Below are 21,644 nucleotides of genomic sequence, written 5' to 3' on the forward strand. Positions count from 1 at the left end.
TTTAATGTTGCTATTGGCCTCTTGGTCGCCTCCTGGACTAATTATCTTCTTGTTTTTCCATCAGTTTTTGAGGACCGTCTAGTTCTTAGTGATGTCACTGTTGTACCAGATTTAATCCACTTCTTGCCGACATCTTCACTGTGTTCCATTGTAGATGTAATGCCTTGGAGATGTCTTGGCCTTCTTCTCCTGACTGACCCCTTCCAACAATCAGACCCCTTTGATGGGTTATAAGTAGAGATGAGCGAGCATACTCGCTAAGGGCAATTGCTCGTACTGAACAACTGCTGCTTACAGTGAATAGAGGCAAGTGGTGAAAGAGCTCTCCCCCAGCCGCGCCGCCTCCCTGTTGGTCGTGCTGTGAGCGATCCACCAATACTCGCTCCTGTTTAATAGCACAGGAGTGAGTATCACAGGTACGCACTGTTGGGCATGGTTTGCCAGACTCTCGTCCCGTGTAAGTGGGCCTTTAAACTGGTAAGTTTTAATGGGGAGTTTACTTTATCACTCTGCATTTCATTTTCCTGAGTAAATACAATGAAATAACCCTATTTAACAGATTTGATTTCTCCTCTACAATTTTTACCTAATTACATTTTAAAGAGCCACTACTTTCTGTTTTAATCATTTTGCTATTTATATAGTTTTAGTTTTACTATCTTTGGCCAAGAGTCTCTCTGTCTCCATCTTTGCAGCTCTTATTTGCTTTTTACATTATTCTTTTCCGTATAGCTTCTAAAGTAGTTCTTCGCTGCCTTCTTGTTTTAGTAGTTTAAATTCTTTCTTTTTGCTGTTTATTGCCCCCTTTACATCCTTATTGAGACACCTTTGGTTTTCTTTAGGGCAGATTGGCCTGTCTATTGTCCTAATAGTTGAGTCTCCCACTACCAGGACCTGCCTAGCCTGCCCTGCGCTCCTATTCCCCTATTTACTGAAGCAGACATCGCCCTGGCTGTCAAAGGGCATGTCGTACTGCAGCAGTGCTAATCCGGTAATGGCATCCCCCTCATCTGCCAACTTCATTGGGGTGTGCCAGTTGAGGACTAGCCTCCCTGGCACTCTTCCTTTTAACCTTCACCCAGCTAGCTGTCTGCTCATCCTGCACTCCCATGCTATCATTCACCCCCACATCTACCCCAGCAAGTGCAGCTCGGTGAACGGCAATCCCTTTTCCAGGTTGGCAGTGGATCTTAGTGTTGCAAGTCACACATTTAGATCCAGGATCTGGATGTGCAACGTGCCCACATTTTGTACATCCGTATGCATCTGGCTATTCAAGGACTGCATACATGACACAAGATGTACCCTGGAGGGCATTGTCACTCATGGACTACATTCTAAATGGGGATCAGACAGAGAAAAATCAAGTAATTTGGACAAGTAAAAAAAGAACTCAATAGATATGTGAGTCTTTTCTGAAGTCCCACGACTTTAAATCATACATGCAAACACACATAAAACAAGCACACCTCATATCAAGCACACGTCGCCATGCTCCAACAATTGCTCTGTTTGGTTTAAATGGCTGTCAGCAGCAGTAAAGGCCCTTTTACACGGGCTGACAGTCGTTTGGATGACTGCATGAGCACGGACATCACCGCTAAGGTCGTCGGCGCTCGTGCAGAGCATTCAAACAGAAAGACTTGCCGGCGACTCGCTGGCTTCTCATCCGCTTCTTGCTCAGCGCTTTACCATCCTATGGGAAGTGCTAAGCTTGAAGCATTCGCACGGAATAACAAGCCAGTGAGTTCTAACAAGTTTTTTTAAGTTGCCTGAAAAGTCAGCCTAAACAACCGCCAACGACAAGTGCGCAATTTTTTTCGCATTCACATGTAACAAATATCGCTCATTTGAACAAATGTTGAGTGATAATCGTTGTGTGTAAACGGGCCTTAACTCCTGCAATGAGCCTTCTGTTTGGAAAGAACCCATGAAGTTCAGTAATTTAGCAGACCTTAATTAGGTAACCCCACCCTTAATCAAGCGCACATCGCCACGCTCCTGCAATCAATCTTCTGTTTGGTCGTCTTCATCTTGTCGAATTGCTCTGGATGCCCCAGTTGTTATATGGATTACACAACTCCCCTGTATGGATATCACAAGCTAGTTTTCATCGCGTTGACAGTTTGTTTCATGATTTGATACGGCGTAAGAACAGTGTGAGGATTAAAGTGGAGAGTCCGCAACAGAATAAACTGGAAGGGGGATCCACATCCAAAAATGTATTCTATGGTAGCCCAACTACAAAATGTGCAAGGATAGGAATGATCTCCTTCAGGTCCCTCTAAGGCTAGACTGGAACACCTTGTGTTAACAGATCAGTTAATTAAAGCTTTAGATGCATTTAGGATAAGAGGAGACCTGTGCTGCATATGATACATAAGAGATGGTGGAAAATAAGAGGTATATTTGGTATCCAAAGCTGTACACAGGTAAAGGTGCGTTTACATGGAATGATGAGCTGTCAAAAACAATCACTGGCTAATTGTAATTTGACGGTAATCATGCCAATGACCGATGAACGATAATTTGTTTGCTTATCGTTCATTTCATGCAAGCATGAACCTCATCGTTGGCTCGTTCCCTAATCATTCGGTAAATGCCCATTCCTGGGTTGTTCTCATTCACCGCTGCGATGATTGTGAACGACTCAACAATTTAGCGAGTTAATGATTTTTCTGCCCGCACAAACAGGCTGTACGAGCGAATGAGTGAACCCCGATGTGGTTCGTGTGTGCAAACAATAAATCGCTCCGTCTAAAAGCCCTCTAGCATCTAGTTGGGACCCTCCATGGTTATCAGACTTGTCAACATTAGAAGGTTTTTGCACACGGAAAATGAAGACACATCACCAATCTTGGTAAAAGGGTCACCTTAAACCTTTCTCGGCTTTACAGGAAGAGTTTGATTTGCCACAAACATAATTTTACAGCTTTGTAATGCGTTTATTGCTGAGGGATCCCTGTTAGTGACCAGTTACCAAATTATTACTATGGTGGGAGAGGCTGAGAGATCGAAGGGTCTTCTATCCAGATTATACCAATACTTGGTGTCGGAGTATCATGGTCCAGAACCTTTGGGGGGAAAAGCAAAATAAGAAAATGATCTTGGCCCGTTGGAAGAAGGAGTTCTGCGAGAGATACTGGAAAGAATCCCTCAGCTTTCAATTAGTGAAGCTCGTAGGATCTCACACTTGGATCTGATACATGGAGTATAGAGAACAGCACTCTTTCTATATGGCATTGGCCTCAGAGAATTTTCTCTTTCTAGTCGTTGTGATGCCCCTTGCGCCGATCTCCTACATATGATGTGGATATACCCCAGATTACAAGATTCTGCAAGGCAGTAACTGATCTCATAAAGTCTGTATATACTAGAACTATCCCTCCAATACACTTTGTATGTATACTCTGCTATGTGGAAGAGTTGCCCACTTCACAATGTAGAAAATTGGCAAGGGTTAGACTATTACACTTGGCACACAATGGAGATGAGTCCCCTCCAACGAACGTAGACTTTACAAATAAAGGTAATCGTCTCGTAGGCACAGAAACATCTAGATCTAAGAAGAGGAGCGATGAAGTTCGTGGATCTTTGGTTCACATGGATTGATGGCTCTGGATCAGCCATTACTGTGTTAGTTGGAGACAGAATATTGTGACTCCTCCGGTAAACCTAGTTAATATATGTCTATGGAGGCAATTAGTTTTACGTTGTCTGTACTACTCTTAAATGGAGAATATATATACTTGGCCACAAATGGTGTAAAATATGATGGCTTCTATATTGTGACATACTTTTATTTCTTTTCTCTTTGTGGCGGGGGGGGGGGGGTTACGTTGTGTTTTTAGATTTCATGGTTTGGGTTAAAAAATCTAGAATTGCCGTATCCTCAATGGGGGTATGTGTATTTCTGTTCTGTATGTACATGCCAAAATTGCACCTTTTTGGGGGCCTTTTATGCCAAGCCCTAACAAACTTTCAAAAAGGGGCGTAGCCACGTGTGCCGTGTCACAATAACCATGATATACGCCAGAATGGGGCACGTAAAAGCAGCAAGCTATGCCAGCCCCAAGCTGGAGCAGGTTTCTATGTGACGAGTGCCGATAAATGTATTAAGAGGTTTGTGCATCTGAAATGCTGGTGTAAGTAAATAAATCCCAATGTTCTCAGTTAATTAGTAGAATGATGGCCAACACAAGAGGCGTGCCCTGCCATATATGTGTCAGGGTAGTTCCACCCGGTACTAAAGAGCAACAAGGCCCCATAGAAGATCAGCGCTCGCGGTGTAATGATTTACCAGACACATTCAATATTACAATAAACAGCCTCATTCCCCAGAGCCGGCGAGCGGAGTCTCCGAACATGAGAAACAAAGACATACAAATCGTATTGTTGCCGGCACGCAGCCGCTGCCACTTGCAGAAAATCGCCCATTTCTGTCAGGCAGACATATTTCCGTTGCCCTCGGCGCATCCATTCCTGTCAGCGACCCACAACCAAACTCTATTATCATCGTAGGGACACAATGATCTGCAAAACTCGACCCACATGAAGAGAATTAGATGATTACCCAGCGGCCAGGATCGATACTGCGCCGGGTGCGCTACAGAGCCGGAGGATCCGGGGTCAAGTAAACCGTTTAGGGAAGAATCTTGCAGGAATGATTACATTAATCGCCTGTCTCCATTCATGATCCGGAGTCGAGGAGCAAACAAATTACGGAATGAGTACAGGGGGTAAGCACAGGCTGTTATAGGAAGGTCTGGTCTAGTTTTATATAGCAGCCATATACACTAATATGGCTGCAATCATTACGCAAAACATTACACAAGCAATTAGCCTCAAACGAGGGTCCGAATCGGCTGCTCAAGCAGTTTGTTGCAGGGCGACTTCATTAGACTCCAAAATCAATGGTATCAATTCTTCAGCAACATACACTTGAGGGTCATTTAGGGGAGCGACTGTTCCCCCTATTATAGAGCATATTTTACATGTCCCTATGAAAAGGGGTCTACACTGAATGGCCCCTTTATTAGCGATACCAATCTTTTCATGACTGGCGCTTTCCTATATGGAAATGATCCCCGTGACCCTGGAGTGCGGCATTAAATCACGTGACAAGTTTTCAGTGTGAATCCACAATAGATGGGAAAATCAAGCAATCTAAGCGACTTCCAACGAGGCTGGGTCATCGGTTCTAGACTAGCCGGGGGCTCACTGCCAACCTAGTAGGAGTTTCTTTTGTAACAATGTGGATAGCATACAGAGAATGGTGTGATTGAGGAAAAACATCCCAACGAAAGGGGATCCTGTGGACAGAAAACTAGTCACCGAAAAGGGGTCAGAGGAGGATGTCAGGAATCATTCTGACCAATAGGCGCTGCACAGTCAAGAGCAGTCAAATAAAACATTGGTGTTTCAACTAACATGTCCCAACACTCAACTCGCCATTCCTTAGCACCGATGGGCTATTATAGCAGACGACCAGTTACAGCGCCATTGTGTCTAAGGGAAACAGAAAGGTGAGACTTCAGGGGGCAAAAGAGCGCAAAAATTATATCACTGAGTAGTGGAAAAACATCTCCTGGTGAGATGGATCAGATCTCTTCTGCATCGTGCTGATGGGAGGGCAGAATCTGATGCAAGCATGTTGGTATCTCCGTCTAATTTGAGGCAACTACAAGAAGTTTCCTGTCCGCAGGGGCCGATATTCCTGCAGAACGATTTCATTACACAAGGGATTGCTGCAGTTCTGTAGGCTGAAGGAGGTCCAATGCGTTTCTAGATGGGGGTCTAATAAAGGGGCCATTCAGTGTATATGGAGTCTTTTGGAGGCCATAAGTGTTTTATCTGCATTTCTCATTAGTAAGATGTCAGATTCTACAGTTGCGCCCGTACTCCGTCCTCGTGATGCTAGTGCAGAACAATGAGCCCCTTATCTGCATCCTACCATTTGGAGCGCTCTAATGTGGTTTGCAGAGACTGAATCCTCCCGTCATCTCTTAAGCTTCCTCTTCTGCATTGTATGAAGCTTTCAGCTTGTTGCTGGGAGAAGCTTTACTCTCCATCCGCTGGGAAGTGAAAGATGCAGCAGACATAAATCTGGCCTTTATCTCTCTATTGACACGGCGTTGTCATTACACAAGACACAACAGCTTCTTGAGCAGATTAAGCGGAGGATTTATTGTCTCTTTAACACATAATTTAGCTTCCGTCCCACAGCAATTAACAGGGGAAAGTGGCAGGAGACACCCAGGGTTTCCTTGTGTCATGTGTGAAGGATGCTTTTCAGTAACTTGAGATGTTCAGCCATGGCTGCTCCTCCGGATGCTAAATACCATTTATTTGTGTTTTGACCTGACAACTAAGGAGAGGATCCTGCCCTCAAGAGCTTACAATCTAATGACTCGAGTGATAGAAGACGTGTACGATGCTCATTTAGTCCAGTGGAGCATGAACCATGGCCAGTGCCTGCGCTACATCACACGGGATACATTGTGATCTAAGGAATGAAGCGGCAGCGGTGTATGGATAAATATGTCCGTATGTATGTATGTGCATCATCCATATATAGTGGCTATAGAGTCACATGACCTGATGGGTTTTCAAGGCTGCAATTAATTTACAGGCCTAAAGCAAAGTATTGCAGAGTATAGGTGCAGCACGGGAGAAGTCTTGAAAATAACTGTCACTGGTAGCATGGAGGACCCGGGAAGGCGTATCGTCCAAGGTACATGATCAGTTTTTAATTTTAATACTTATTACATTTGTGAAACACACAAAAAATGATTACAGGAGCACTTTTTAGCGCACATACAAATTATTACCGTATATACCGTACGACCGCCTTATTAGGCCGTCTCATGATTGCTGCTTCCTTGTATGAATATTTATCACCGCGACCCCCAGAGTGCAGCATAAAATCGTGAGACAAGCTTTCTGTGGATCAGTTTCTATGTGTAGCCACATAAGATGGGAAAATGCAGCGATATGAGCCATTTTGAATGAGGCCTGGTCATCAGGGTCAGGATTTCACTGCCAATCGTATGGGGTTCACTCATGTAACTGCATGAAGACCAAAAATGGAGTGATTGAGGAAGAACATCCAGATAAAGGGGATCCTGTATTTCCAAACAATTAGTAACTGAAAGGGGTCAGAGGAGGATGTCGGGAATCGTTCTGACCAACAGGCGCTGCACAGTCAAGAGCAGCCGAATACAATGCTGGTGCTCCACCTAACGTGTCAGAATGCACAACTCGCTGTTCCTTAGCACGGATGGGCTAAAACGGCAGACGACCAGTTCCAGCGCTATTGTGTCTAAGAGAATTAGAAAGACGAGACTCCAGGGAGCAAAAGAGTACAAAAACTGTATCACCAAGCAGCGGAGAAACGTCGCCTGGTCAGATTTATCCAGATTTCTGTTGCTCCATGCTGATGAGTGGGGTGGAATTTGGCACAAGCAGCATGAATTGATGACCCCTTCCTATCAGCACCTCCAGCTACAATGCAGAAACTATAAGAATCTTCCTGTCCGCAGGGGCCAATATTCCTGCAGAATAATTGAATCACCTGGTGGGATCTATGCCACGTTGAATTGCTACAGTTCTGAAGACCAAAAGAAAGGTGGTCCAACGCGCCACTGGATGGTAGTTTGTAATAAATTGGCCATTCGGGGTATTTTACCCCTCACCTTCTCCTTACAGCATAGCAGTACAGTGCGAGAATCAACCTCGTCGCACATTTAGCGGGGCGTGGAGAAGGAAGCCGGGCCGCGTATAGATGTTACTGTATATATGACTGCGGGGTTAGCACAGCAGTGAATGACCCATTTTAAGCTCCGGATCCCGCTGTTTTGCTGTGTGAATTAAACAAGTAAGATAGAATAAGCAGGAAGCTGCAGCGTGAAGCCCTTTCCCAGGCTCCTTGCAGCCGTCTTGGGAGGTCCGCACATGAACCTGATCTGGTTTCACTGAGATTATCAAGCTGGGATTCTCTGTCTCTTCCTTGGCCACATTGTATCGCAGCCGCCGCAGTCTGTCCGGTGATTGAGGTCGTCATACAGCAAGCGGGACGTGTCACAATGACCCTATTATCCTCACCAACGTGTCACCAGACCGGGATGGGTTGGAAGCTCTTCTATCCTGCACAGATGGTTCCCAGGGGGCATTTAGGTTGGGGTTCACATAAGTGTGTCCCAGTTCCTGCAGGAGGAGCAGCTCTGCAGCACAAACTGCTGCTCCGTGCAGATAAAGCCCATAAGCATGGGAAGTTTCCTATTAACTGGTCAGATATATATAGGACAAGCATGGATAATTCTGTGTAACCACCTTGTATAGTTTGTAAAGTTTAGATCTTGACGTGGAGGAAGGAGACGCGGCGGCGAGGGGAGGATGGCTAATGATATCTTCTCTGGCTTCGGTTTACGAAGCTGCACACGGGGAGCCTCGGCTCAGTCACGCGCTTGTGAAGCCGAAACAGAACATTTGGTTTATATCCAAGTCACATGTGTGAAAGGAGGATTAAAAGGCAGAGGAAGGAGCTTCAGCATAAAAGTGCCGCAAACCCCAGAAGTAAACAGCTGGAGCTTTACGCCGAGGGCGATACCAGATATTAATTGTCGACGGTTACGGACGGTAACTAATACTTCGGTGACCTCCAAAGCTCACCGTCTTAACGGGCTTGTCTTATAATAAGCGCCCCCTGTGGGGTGTCATACAGCACCCCCTGTGGGGTGTCATACAGCACCCCCCTTCTAGCTGGAAGCTAATGGTAATATGTAACGCAGGGCTGCTGGGAAATACTCAGGAATTGCCACTTGAGTAATTATCCAACCAGGTCCACGATGAAACAACCCTTCTCGATTCCTCCTGCCATCCATGATGGTCGCTGTGATTGTAGGAGGCGTCTGGTCGTGAGCTTTGCGTCTTGCTGTCGTTACGGAGAGATGTCACTAGCGGAGCAGTCAGGAATTCCTGTGATCTCCTCCGGTCGGACGTACAATGCCGCGCGCCATCGTCGCTGTAACGTGATCTCCCCGCGTTATCCCGCTAACAATGCTGTTCTTGTGCGAGAACTATATAATCCAAGAAAACATAAAGATCTCTTTGTAGAATTACCATAAAGGTTAATGGGCACCCGACGACCTCCTCTAATACACAGGTGGATTTAGCAGCAGACTTACACTGGGTGCATTATTAGATGTGCAGAGTAATTAAAGGGCTTGTTCAGGATTAGAAAAACAGGACTGTCTTATAAATAAAATAGCGCCACACCTGTCCGAAGGTTGTGTATGGTATTGCATCTCATCCACTGCTCCAGTTATTTAGGACCGACCCCCTTCCTTCTTGTGACGAGTTATTTTCAAGGCACTTCTTTTGACTTCAGTGGAGTCAAGTCGCAATACCAGACCCAACCCAAGAACAGATGAGGCGCTGTTTCCGGAAGAAAGCAGCCATGTTTTTCTAATGCTGGACAATCTCTAACTTAAGTTTCAAGGCAAGAAAACTAAGCATATTTAGCAACCCCTGTACCAAAGTGCAAAAAAAAAGTGCACAAAAACTTACAACTTTTGTGCCTTTTTGTTCTGCCTCCAGCACTTTTCTAAAAGTGAGCAGGTTTAGAACAAGAGGCAGGGCCTTTGGCTTGACCTTAAAGGGGTTGTACCACCATTGCCAGTTATCCCCTGTAACCTGCTGATCGGTGGGAGTCCCACTGCTGAGAACCTTGCTGATCCCGAGAATGGGGGTCCAGTGCCCCCCATCATTGTCACTGCAGGGTTACTGCCCCCCCCCCCCCCCCCCTCATCCAGCGCTCCATTCACAGTAATGGCGTTGTGAAGAAAGAAGTGACTCCTGCAGTGACAGGTAAGTCCTGTTCTAGAGATCAGCGGGCGTTCCAGGGGAGAGACCTCCACTCATCAGCAAGTCATCCCCTATCAGTGCACCAGACTGGCGTAAATGACATGGTGCATGGACTGGCCAGACATACGCCAAGTTTCAGCCATGTGTCTCTTAATAAACGTCACTCCAGAGCACTCAGAATGGGGTGCAAAATGCTGATTGAACTAAATTCCCCCCATTCTATCGTTACCCACTGTAAAAGCTCCACTTTGGTTGCTACATGTGTCAGGTTAAATCAGGTTTTAATAAATGAGGCCCGTTGGGTTTAGTAAAAGTCGCAGGACGGTGTAATAAAGGTGTTAGAAGGTAAACAAAAAACTTTAAAAAAATATAGTAAAACCTTCTTTCCATGAATGCTGAATGTGTGATTTATAAGATGACACAATGTGATATTCAGCTGCGGAGGGACATGGGCACAAGATGTGCTGCAGTTGGGCTGCATGTACCTCGTATGCACCGCACATTCCATGCATGTTTGCCCTCGTCCCCCACTGGAGCTCACATTTCTTTACATTTTCATGTATTAGAGAGCGTCATAGCTCCGGGTGTGAACACACAATATCATGGAGGGAGCCTACAAATCCATGTAAATGTTCAGCCACGATTATAACCTGCAGCGCCCCAGCCAGCCCTGTGTGACCGAGGGTAACCCTCCTCCTCACTCCGGCCGGTCAGAAGACGCTCACAGCCCTCACACACCGTTTGCTGTCTTGCAAGTTTTTTTGTCCTTATTATAACTTTTTTCCGCTTTAGTTTGACTCCACCCCACGGAGACGGATGACGTAATCCGTACAGGGCGTCTTAGAAGTGAGTCCTTGGCTGGGTGTAAAGCGAAGGATCCCGCGCTCTGCTGTATTGGGCCATATGCTGTACTAGTTACTCCACAAACCATTATTGGCTGTGAGGACAAGCACAGTGCTTTTATTTTACACGGATGGATGGTCCATGGAGATAAACTCATTGCATGTCCTGTTCTGAACGAGTTTTAGGACATGCTAATGCATGGCAATGTGTAAATCGGAGAACGCAAACAGGTGCCCGTGTGCTGTCTGACGAGTTACGTCCGAGCCTCTCGTGTGGTCTGTACATACGAATAATGCGCGCCCGGCCTAAAGGAGATCCGAGAATGTATGAAGAGTTGTGATGTCATATGAGTAAACTGCATGTCACTTCTGATGTCACTTCTGCCAGGAGGGTAATGAGGACCATTGCATGTGACGTATGAAACCTACAATCGGCTATGTGGTATCTAAAATGTGACTGATCGAAGACGTGAAGATGAGCAAAAGTCGCACGTTGGTGGAACACTTACCTGTCGCACAGCCGTAGATGGGAACCATAGCGGACGCGGGTCTGCTGCACAACGTTTCCCACGCTCTTGTATTGGGATCGTGTAATTCTCGTCTCCTCATCCGCCTCTCGCTGTGATCGTCTACAATGTCTTTTTGGCTGCGGCTGATCTGTAGTCTAAAGGTCCATTTACATAAACCGACAATCAGGTTTTCAGACTGGTGCTCAATTAATCTCTTTACGCATTCTGATTCTGGCTGTATTGGAGACGAACAATCGTTAAAGGGGTGATCAGAGCTGGAGCTCCTCTGTAAACATCACTTATATAACCAATGGGCATATACTCACCTCTCACCGCTGTGCCCGCGTGCCGCACCAGGTCTCCCCTCTGATGTCACATTTATAGGTTGCCTTGCCTGTTTATGGGACATCACAGGCAATTCAACCAATGACAAAGCTGAGATCAATTGCTGAGCTCTGTCATTGGCTGCAGCACCGGTGATGTCCCGTAAACTGGGCGGGACTGCAGGCTGTAAACAATCAAGGAGCAGCGGAGTGAGGTCTCTGTTGTTTTTGGGCATGGGGAACAGATTTTACAGAGCGGCCACAGCTCTGACAACCCCTGACCTACGAACATTCATCCCACATGCAGTTTCCTCATGTCGGCTGTACATCACATGTTCACCCCAGGAGATCGGCTACCAGTAACTACGTTGTTTCAACCGCACAAACGATCCAATCAGCCGACGAACGAATGCTTGCTTGTTAGTTGGCTAATTGTTGCCCTTTTTACACGGAGCAATGATCACATGACTAAGCTTTCTAATAAACGCTGGCTCGCGATTACTGGCCTGCATCAATGGGCCTTCAGTGATAATTGGCATTGGACCAGCGCAGCACCTTCCATAGACTCCGCTCCTCATGTAGGCGTAAAACTTAACAACCCGCCATAAATGTAATAATAACTATAATAATCATCACTTCACCAGTAATTATTAGGATAAGTGCCTGCAAATTACAGGCGTCCGCTGATGAGCGAAGTTTAACCTGATGATTATTTTAACCTCTGCGTCCCACAAACCATCTAGACCGTCTCTGCAGCCAACGGTCAGCTCTTCCTCCACAGTCAGGGCTGCGAAGAGGAATGGCTGCTTCACACCAGAGTCCATGCTGACGGGCGGGAAGGGACTGTAGTCTAGAGGGGCTCTCCGGGATGATCGAGCACCCCACCGGCCAGCTAAGGGAGGGAGGCACAAGATACCGGCTATTATACCGCCATGTACACGGAGAAGTATGCAGCTGTCTGTGTCCAGTATTGCTGTTTAGCCCCATTCAGGCCATGGACAAGTGTGGCGTGGTTTCTGCGAGATATCGGACACGTTTTTCTAAGTTTAATCCTCATTCCAACTAATGCAGCTGAGAGGGTAAAATGCATCTGCATCACTTCCTTTAGCGTAAGACTAGTCGTCTTATTCTATGCACGCGCTTTTGAGGTCCGACGGAGAATGGCGAGGAGGCCAAGTAGAATACGCACTTCCGAGGATTCAGCACTTACGAGGCCATACTTATGGGGCTCACACTCCCTATACGTCTAGCTTTAATATATTTTGCTACAGTCAGCACATATTTGCCTTCCTTGTGCAGTGCCCATTCCTCGCCACTAGGGGACTGTGAGCTCCTTTATGTTTCTTGCTCATTAGAGACGTGCCTGTGCTCCTATCATTGACCTGCAGGCTCGGGGGTGGCAGGATCTTGTCGAGGTCACATGCAGTCCCCAAGTTACTGTAGGGCGACAGCAGCGATGTAAGTGTAACAGGAAGCGCTTGTTGCCGCTTTTCTCCAGAGGTTCTTCTATACTGACCGCACCGCCTGGCGCTGCTGTGGTCGGGGGGGAGTTGGATGCATTTGCTGGGGGAGGAAGGATGACAGATTGTTGCTGACTTTTTCTTTGCGGTTACTCTGTGTCACCATCTTGTGAGCACGAGATTACGATATGATGGCGTCAGCTAAAGCTGTGGACGTCTCGGGACTGAAGGAGTTATTTCCAGACTTCACTTGTGGGTGTTGTTCAAGCGTGCGTCACAATCCACGCTGCTGGTGAGATGAAGGGTCGCGGGTTTTTGGGCCACTGTTCCTGGAGGGGAGAGGCTCGGGGTGCAGCGATCGGCAGAGGTTGGAGGGTCATGGGATTGCTTGATGGGATGAGTTTGTCTCAATAGAACACTGTGAGACACTTTGCATTATGGGGTAAAAAGTAAAACCTACTACATGCAGCACTGTTCAAAATAATGGACGCCCGACAAGATTGGATCCGCTACTGTGAAGACGCAGATGTGAACAGATCCTTAGTTTCCCTCCGATCGGTTTCATCTGGATTTTATGACTTGGCGATCCAGAATAGGAAGAACAAATATTAGAACAGGAAATATTTGGCGATTCTTATCTGCCTGATGGGCGCCAGAATATGAGACACTTAAGGTGCTTGTCCAGCTTTATATGACGGATGACCTATCCTCAGGATAGTTCATCAATAGCTAACCGGCAGGAGTCCACCACATGGGGGCCCCCACAGATCAGTTGCTCTCCGCTGTGTCAGTGTCCAGATCCAGAAGCGCACAGCTCTATACACAATGCAGTGGCCCAGCATGGTACTGCAGGCCACAACTCCCATTCACTTCAATAGGAACTGTGCTTGCAATAACCAGGCATGACCACTGCAGTGTGTACGGAGCTGTGAGCTTCTAGAGCCAGACACTGACACAGCGGCACAGAGAACAGCTATCAGTTATTTAGGGCTGGGCACCCTGTTTAAAGGGAATATGTAATCAGAAAATGACCTATTATATAGATCACATTTTTGTGTTAAAAATATTTAAGAATTGTGGGGGTTTTAAAGAAAAAATATTCCACCCACCCATATATATATAATATATAACATTCAGCATTTTTCCCACTGATTGCAGAGCCTAAGGGTGAATGCAGACGGCCGGGTCTGATCCCGCTGTGAGAATTCTCGCAGCGGAATGACCCCCCCCCCCCCCCCCCCCACCGTGACCTGCGGCTCACCTCCTCCGGCATCTTCTCTCTGTTCTGCGACGTGCCAGCTGGCGCACAGCCGCACATGCGCAGAGCAGAGCCGGCGTGTCAGCGGTGACGTTTCTGTGCGGGCCTCTGCAAGGCCGCGGCTTGTTTACCGCGTGTGTTTTCACGCTGTCAAATTGCGAAATTGCGGCTGTCTGCACAGGATTGCATAAACCAATGCAATCCTATGGCAGCGGGCACAGGCGGAAATTCTGCGGAATTTCCGCCTGTATGCATTTACCCTAAGGGTCCTTTTACACGTGCTGATAAATTGTTTAGATTCCTGTATCCAGCAGGGACCTGATATCTTTCACTGTAAATGCAGCACGACTGGATGACTGATGAGAATTCATTTTGCTTCTCATTCGTCATTCAGTTTATGCAGATTGGTCCGTGTAAACAGGAATCTATAAACAACTGCCTGTTTATTGTGAATGGAGGTGGGCGGATAAGAATGATCCCCGATCCACTCCGCCTCCATTTACTAGCGATGATCATTCGGGTGTGAAAACACAGGAACAGTTATTGTCGGGACGACCTGCTGGCATCGGTGCCTAACAAGTCGTCCCATGTAAAAGGGCCCTTGTGCTAGTCCGATACTTCCTGATCTTTAGAGGAACCTTTGCAGCAGTCATCTCACTGACATCACAGGCAGGATTACACTGAGGGGTGACACATATATGTATACAACACGGGTTCCACCGGTTACAATAGGTGATCATCTGTGACCATCTACTCCCCCTCCCTGCAGAATAACCTCTGTCCAGGTCACAGAACAGGCCTAGAATAGGCTCCCATACAAGTCAATGGATCCCCTCCTGCCCATTGTGTGACTTGCTTATGAGACTGCCATAAAGCATCTCTCTAAATGCAGCTCAGACAAGATGGCCGCCCCATGTATAGACAACCGAATAAAATTCTACAATCAGAAAATAACAGATTCGAAAAATAGTTTTTTCTTTTTCTGGCTTTAATTAAACAAAATGTTGGTTATACAGTCCCTTTAAGCTGGTCATACAACATTAAAAATCAGCCAAACCCGTCTGCCAACTAGTTAATACGTATTAAAGGTTCATTGTCGTCCGTTGAGCAAATGTCAATTATGTTGGGAGAAAAAAAAAAAGACTAATTAAACTGTGCCGGATAATTTAGTTCTACATGGAGATAAGCCACCAGAGGTGTCTGTAGGGGCCTAGGCCTTTTCCCATTGAAAATGCATACATGCTCCACTGAATCAAATGTATGGGGAGACTTAGATTAATAGCGGTGAGTTCAACGAGCCTTCACATGTATGGAGGGAGACAGGGGAAATGGCTGTAGGATGAGCGAGCACTTGTGTATTGGGGAAGTCGGGGGAAATGGATGTAGGATGAGCGAGCATTCGTGTGTGGGGGAGTCGGAGGAAATGGCTGTAGGATGAGCGAGCACTTGTGCATGGGGTGAGTCGGGGGAAATGGCTGTAGGATGAGCGAGCACTTTTGTATGGGGGAGTTGGAGGAAATGGCTGTAGGATGAGCGAGCACTCGTGTATGGGGGAAATGGATGTAGGATGAGGGAGCCCTCGTGCATGGGGGGAGTCGGGGGAAATAGCTGTAGGATGAGCGAGCACTCGTGTGTATGGGGGAAATGGCTGTAGGATGAGCGAGCACTCGTGTGTATGGGGGAAATGGCTGTAGGATGAGCGAGCACTCGTGTGTATGGGGGAAATGGCTGTAGGATGAGCGAGCACTTTTGTATGGGGGAGTTGGAGGAAATGGCTGTAGGATGAGCGAGCACTCGTGTGTATGGGGGAAATGGCTGTAGGATGAGCGAGCACTTTTGTATGGGGGAGTTGGGGGACATGGCTGTAGGATGAGCAAGCACTTTTGTATGGGGGAGTTGGGGGACATGGCTGTAGGATGAGCGAGCACTCGCGTATGGAGAGACTGTGAGGAATAGCTATTGGCCCAACAAGCTGACTGGCCACTACTGGAGGAGTACGGACGATTTTAAAGGGGTTTTCTAGGTATGAGACAATTTTTAAAAAATATCTCCTAATTTTAAAATAATGCAAGCAGCGGTTCTTGCCTGTCCTCTTCCCATAGTCCTTGTGGTTTTCTTGGTGCCCGCTGTGGCCTCTGACTGGCCGGGGAAGAGGACGGGTAGTACAGCTGTATTTATTGTTGTGCAGCGGACAACTGCAATGTATAAGATGGTTATCGGTGCAGCTGCTGTATCCGCCGTGTGTTCGGGAGTCCATTTGCTCAGTGTAAATAAGAGTGATGCCGACGGGGATGAGTAATGAAGCAACGTCCACATCTGGAACTAGAATTCTGCCTGTGGTCTATACATTACGTCGGCCCCTTCAGCCATGGCAGATTAACAAGAAGCCGCGTGCTGCAAGGCTGTCACATTTCATAGGCAATAAGAGTAAAGGGAGTCGCTTACCATTAGGGGTCTATGAGAGTGTAGCAAAGGCTAATCCCTGACAGGACCCCTAGGAGGAAGCATCTGCAAGGAATCCCCTTCTCATGCCTAGACACCAGCAGGATCTCGGTGTTCTTGTGAAGGTGGCCGGCGTCCAAGGCCTTGCCCCGTCACATTCCTCTCATGCTTGCTGCGACACTGCGGAAGTGGCGGCTCCCTGATTTCTCAGCAGCTTCGCCGTACAAAGTTTATTGGAAAAGAGGGATATGTGAAAAGTAAAAATCCTGCGTCGTAGAAAGATGAAATACGAGGAGGGGAATTCAGCATGTTTCACAATCACAGTTTGTCCTACATGGCACAAGTTGCTTAAAGTAGTTCTTCCATAAAGCAATGTTGGCAAAGTGGCGAAGGTCCCGTTTGGAGCCTCTTTCACAGATTACATCACACTTACCAGAAAAACTACTCAGCACTACCCGGTACAAGGATGGGCAAGATGGCAGAACCCGACGGACCTCCTTGTGGGTCCATGGAGTCTGGCATTTGTTGCTGTGTCCACATTATGGACCCAGCGCTCTTTCATTTTCGGTGTTAGCACTTTTTATAACAGAAAATAGAACTGGATCCGACAATGCGGAGGTAAACGAATGCTGTCTGATCATTAGCGGGGATGCTCTTCTCCAGTCTCGCTGACATCCAGATCGTTGCATTGCTTTTTTTCAAAGCGAAAAAAAAAATGGCAAAAAATGCCATTTAGTGGAGCTTCCCTGCGCAGAACATTGTCACCTAGTAGACAGCGGCGGCTCCTGAAGTGATACTTTGTGTCTCTACTATAGCTATTCTGTTGCCTTTGCTTGTGAGGCTGTAGCAGGAGGAGGTCAGGCTGCCAACCACATGCATCTTGGCACGGTTTTGCAGTGTGGTTATCGGCCACAAGGATTTTACAAGTGGAACAGGTTTCGCCTGTAAAAAAAAATAAATAAATAAACCAAAAACTGCATTCCAAAATCCTGCCACTTTGTGATAAAACCTGCAACCGACCACGCGGCACACCAGCACTGCACGTGAACCCGGCCCGAATCATACATCATTGACCTATAATCTGCAGGTGACGAGTCGGAGCGCGGACTGCGGTTTACATGGATTTGTAATGTGTCTCTTATAGCATGATCATGGCTTGCTGGGACTTGTAGTTACACAACAGATTGAAATAAGCAAGTTCCCTAGTCTTTGTGACAATTAATCCCAACTATATTAAATGGCCACATTATTAGAGACCCCCATCTGGCCTCCAGAACTGCAGCAGTTCGTCGTGGTGTAGATTCCCCTAAGTGACAAAAAGGGTTCTGCAGGAATATCGGCCCCTGTGGACTGGAAGCTTCTTGTAGTTGCTGCAGATTAGCTGGAGGTGCTGACATGTTCTGACCAGTGGACAGGAAGGGGTCACTGATTCATGCTGCTTGCACCAAATTTTGACCTCCCATCATCATGGTGCAACAGAAATCTGGAATCACCTGACCAGAAGATGGTTTCCACTGCTCGGTAATATGCAGCCTACAAACGTGGTAATATGCAGACACAATGGCGCTGAAACTGGTCGCCTGCTGTTGTAACCCATCCATGTTAAGCAATGATGAGTTGTGTGTTCCGACAAGTTAGTAGGAGTGTCAGCATTGTGTGTGACTAACCGTGCAGCGCCTGTTGGTCAGAACGGTTCCTGACATCCTCCTCTGACCCCTTTCGGTGAGGAGTTGTTTCCATCCACAGGATCCCCTTTTGCTGGATGTTTTTCCTCGATCACATTATTCTCTGTGTACTCTTCACATTGTTATACGACAAACCCCACGCGGTTGGCAGTGACATCCCGGCCCCGGCTAGTCTAGCACCGATGACCGGGCCTCGCTGGAAGTCGCTCAGATCGCTGGATTTTTTCATCTAATGTGGATTCACACTGAAACTGATCTGCGGATCTGTGTGATTTTATGCCCGGGGGGTTGCGGCTCTAATTCCTATACAGGGAAGCTCCAATCATGAGAGAAGCGGGGGCTCTAATAAAGGGGTCTTTCAGTGTGTATACAATCCTAATATACAAAACTTCCCTGAATCTTCCCTGTCATCACATACTATGCTGATGGTCAATGATGACTGTCGATATCTCCCATAATGCATCATTTTGAATCTCTCCTACTTCTCTGTGTGGAGATTACGGCATGAGCATCTGAGGGACTTTGCAGGGAGGACTAAGCTGGTACCTAGTTTTTGCATTATAAACTTTATGAACTCCTTCTGTGGGTTTACATTGTGATATTAACTCCTTTTCTACCCGGTGTTGGCGGCCTGCGGGTGGCGTTAGAGCAGTTGTGCCTGTTTGTAGTTCTGCAGATAGATGTGGTGAAGCAGTTCGGTCACCAGCGCTCCTGGGTCATGTAGTGTTTGGAATAGTTCTTTGCTTTCACTGGTTTTCCCGATCCGAGCAGCGGGCCGTGAACTTTGGCAAACAATTTCCCAACAGACTGAAAAAAAAGAGAGAGAGAGAGAGAGAAAAGTCTCCATCTGAAAGCTGCAGCTCCAAAAATGTAATCATATTATTAAATAATTGGGAGGACTGGAATTCGCTGATTGTCTCCAGAAAGGCAGCCAGCGCTGGGATTTTCTCATGGTTCATGTGTGCGAGAAGTGAACAGCCTTTGGCTCGCGTGCGTCTCAGCATCAACAGCGTTCACAGCGTATGGTACAAAGAACAATGTTAAATGCAATTAGACACACTTCCTCCGAATATAATGCAAGTCCGATGCTCACTGAACTCACCGCTGCAGGTCTGAGGATCCTTGTGCAGAGAGAAACCGCTGACACGGTATGCGCACGGATTCTCCTGGTTTGCATGTATTCTTTGAGGTCTGTGATATTCTGCATTACAGTACAAGGCCCGGCACATTAATAGTAGATTAAGGTGTTTCCCAGTGCTGACCACTAGGGGGCACCATCAGCAGTGGGGGTTTTTCTGTTTGTCACTATTGAAGTAGATCAATATCCTTTATGAGCCTGGTTCCTCATGCATCTTGTCTGTTGTTTTTTGCGCAGCGGTGCAGGAGGAGAGGCAGCGAGGGAAAGACCGGAATGAGAACGAGGTAGAGTGCACCAGCAGCGCCAACGAGGACATGCCAGTGGAGAAAATCCTGGAGGCTGAGCTGGCAGTGGAGCCAAAGACAGAAACTTACATCGAGGCCAACATGGGCCTCACCCCTAATTCTGTAAGTAGCACTGTGCACGCCTATGTTAGATATTAGGGCTCCTTTATAACAATGAAAGGTCCATTTGGCCTCCGGGACGTCTGTTGTTGCAGCAACGTCTTACATTCATCACTTTCAGACTTGTGGCAAGGTTCTCCTTAATCCGAGCTCATATTAACCTGATGTCCCCTTCTGGTTCAGTGTCTGTTAATAGCAAATCCTGCTACGTTGTATTGTGGGAAATCTAGCTTTCACCCGTCCCTGTAACACCCAGTTTGATTTAGAGGCAAAAACATTTCCCACAATGCAATGCATTACAGGCATTTAGATAAAATAACAGATCCCAAACCTTAAAGTGACCCTCCAAACTGTAGCTAGGGACTGGGGGAGAGTTCTATTACCTACCTGTCCTTCCTCTGCACGGCTGTCCCTCCTCACGCTGCGGGCCTGCACTAATCATATGATCAGAGAAGATATAGTGTATTCGTAGGCCAACACATTACCAATGCACAGTGCTCAGTACATAGTCAGAAGATGGCGGCGATCAACTTGGAAGACCGAAACGTGGCCAAGTACTAACAGATCCGAGAAAGAGCAGAGCGTAGGCGTCGGGTAATAAACCCAACTCCGTCAGCTCGCCGTCAGTCGTGAGCAGTACCGTTTTTTTGTTTTGTTTTTCTGCGCTCACCTGCAATGTACATTGCGGATGGACCGAAGGTCAGACGGCTTCCATTGATTTCAATAAAAGCCATCTCTGCAGAGTCCGCACAAAAATAGAACATGCAGGGATTTAACCCTTTCCAATCTAATTTATATCCTGATTTTCCTAGGGGGCTTACTCTTTTTTTTGCCATTATACAACAGCGCTCTCTGCTGGCTGAAGCCAGTACTGCATGAGGGGACACGTTGTAAAGGCTCCGACAGCAGAGAGGCTGGCAATATACAGTAAGAGAACCCAGACAGACGTCTTCCAACATCAGAGCTGTACAGCCTTAAATCATAATGTCTTCAGAGGTCAGACAGTGGATTGGAAAGGGTTGAAATCCCTTGCAGAAATCGCAGTCGCCTTCCGCTCATGTGAGCAGATATGCAAATGTTCTATTCTTTCAATGTGTGCGGAACACTGCGGATCGTCCGCTCAGGTGAGGATCGCTGATTCCGCAATTCAAATCCGGTCGTGTGCCGCCGGCCCGAGACCTGATGTAACTGGAGGAGCACCAGATGAGTAAAGGGAAGCGATGTCTATAATTGACTGGTTTGGATGGTAGCAGAGCCGCCCATCTTATTAGAAGTAGAAATACCTAAATCTTTACAGAAGCGATTAGATTTCCTTATTATGGGGGGAAGGGCTGAGGCGCAGCCGCTTGTGTGATAGGTTGTACAATCTTAGAGATTGCAGTGTCTGAGCTGAAGGCGAGATGCTGTATAATTTAACAGGACCGTGACAAACTGGATCTGCGCCTCCTCTATAAGGTGACAGTAAAAGTGTCTGCAAGCCGGGTAATGCAGCTTAGCACTTGGGCGAGAAAGTTTTTGACAGATCCTTCCAAGGCCTCGGTCTCCATCCCTTCTTGTCTCCTAGAGGTTTTCCGGCTTTGGGCAGGTCTTGGGATGGAAACTCTGGCTGTACAGCAGCAAATGGCGTATAGCCGCGTGTATCACGTTAGTCTAAGCAACCCGGCACTGCATCCGTCATGTGTAGGACATAGGCTGGAGAGCCTAGATAAAACCATGCTT

At 47.0% G+C, this 21,644-nt stretch overlaps 1 protein-coding gene across 4 annotated transcripts in view; it reads left to right on the forward strand.

The window, feature by feature from the left end:
- Nucleotides 1–21,644, forward strand: part of RXRA (retinoid X receptor alpha) — a 175,965-nt gene that overhangs the window by 140,572 nt on the left and 13,749 nt on the right. For all 4 annotated transcript variants that reach the window (XM_066580229.1, XM_066580230.1, XM_066580231.1 and 1 more), the window contains one exon: nt 19,759–19,928. In XM_066580229.1, the coding sequence (XP_066436326.1) occupies nt 19,759–19,928 (170 nt within the window). The remainder of the gene's footprint in view (nt 1–19,758; nt 19,929–21,644) is intronic.

Source organism: Eleutherodactylus coqui, chromosome 10 (assembly GCF_035609145.1).
Source record: "Eleutherodactylus coqui strain aEleCoq1 chromosome 10, aEleCoq1.hap1, whole genome shotgun sequence".
In the NCBI taxonomy this organism is placed as follows: domain Eukaryota; kingdom Metazoa; phylum Chordata; class Amphibia; order Anura; family Eleutherodactylidae; genus Eleutherodactylus; species Eleutherodactylus coqui.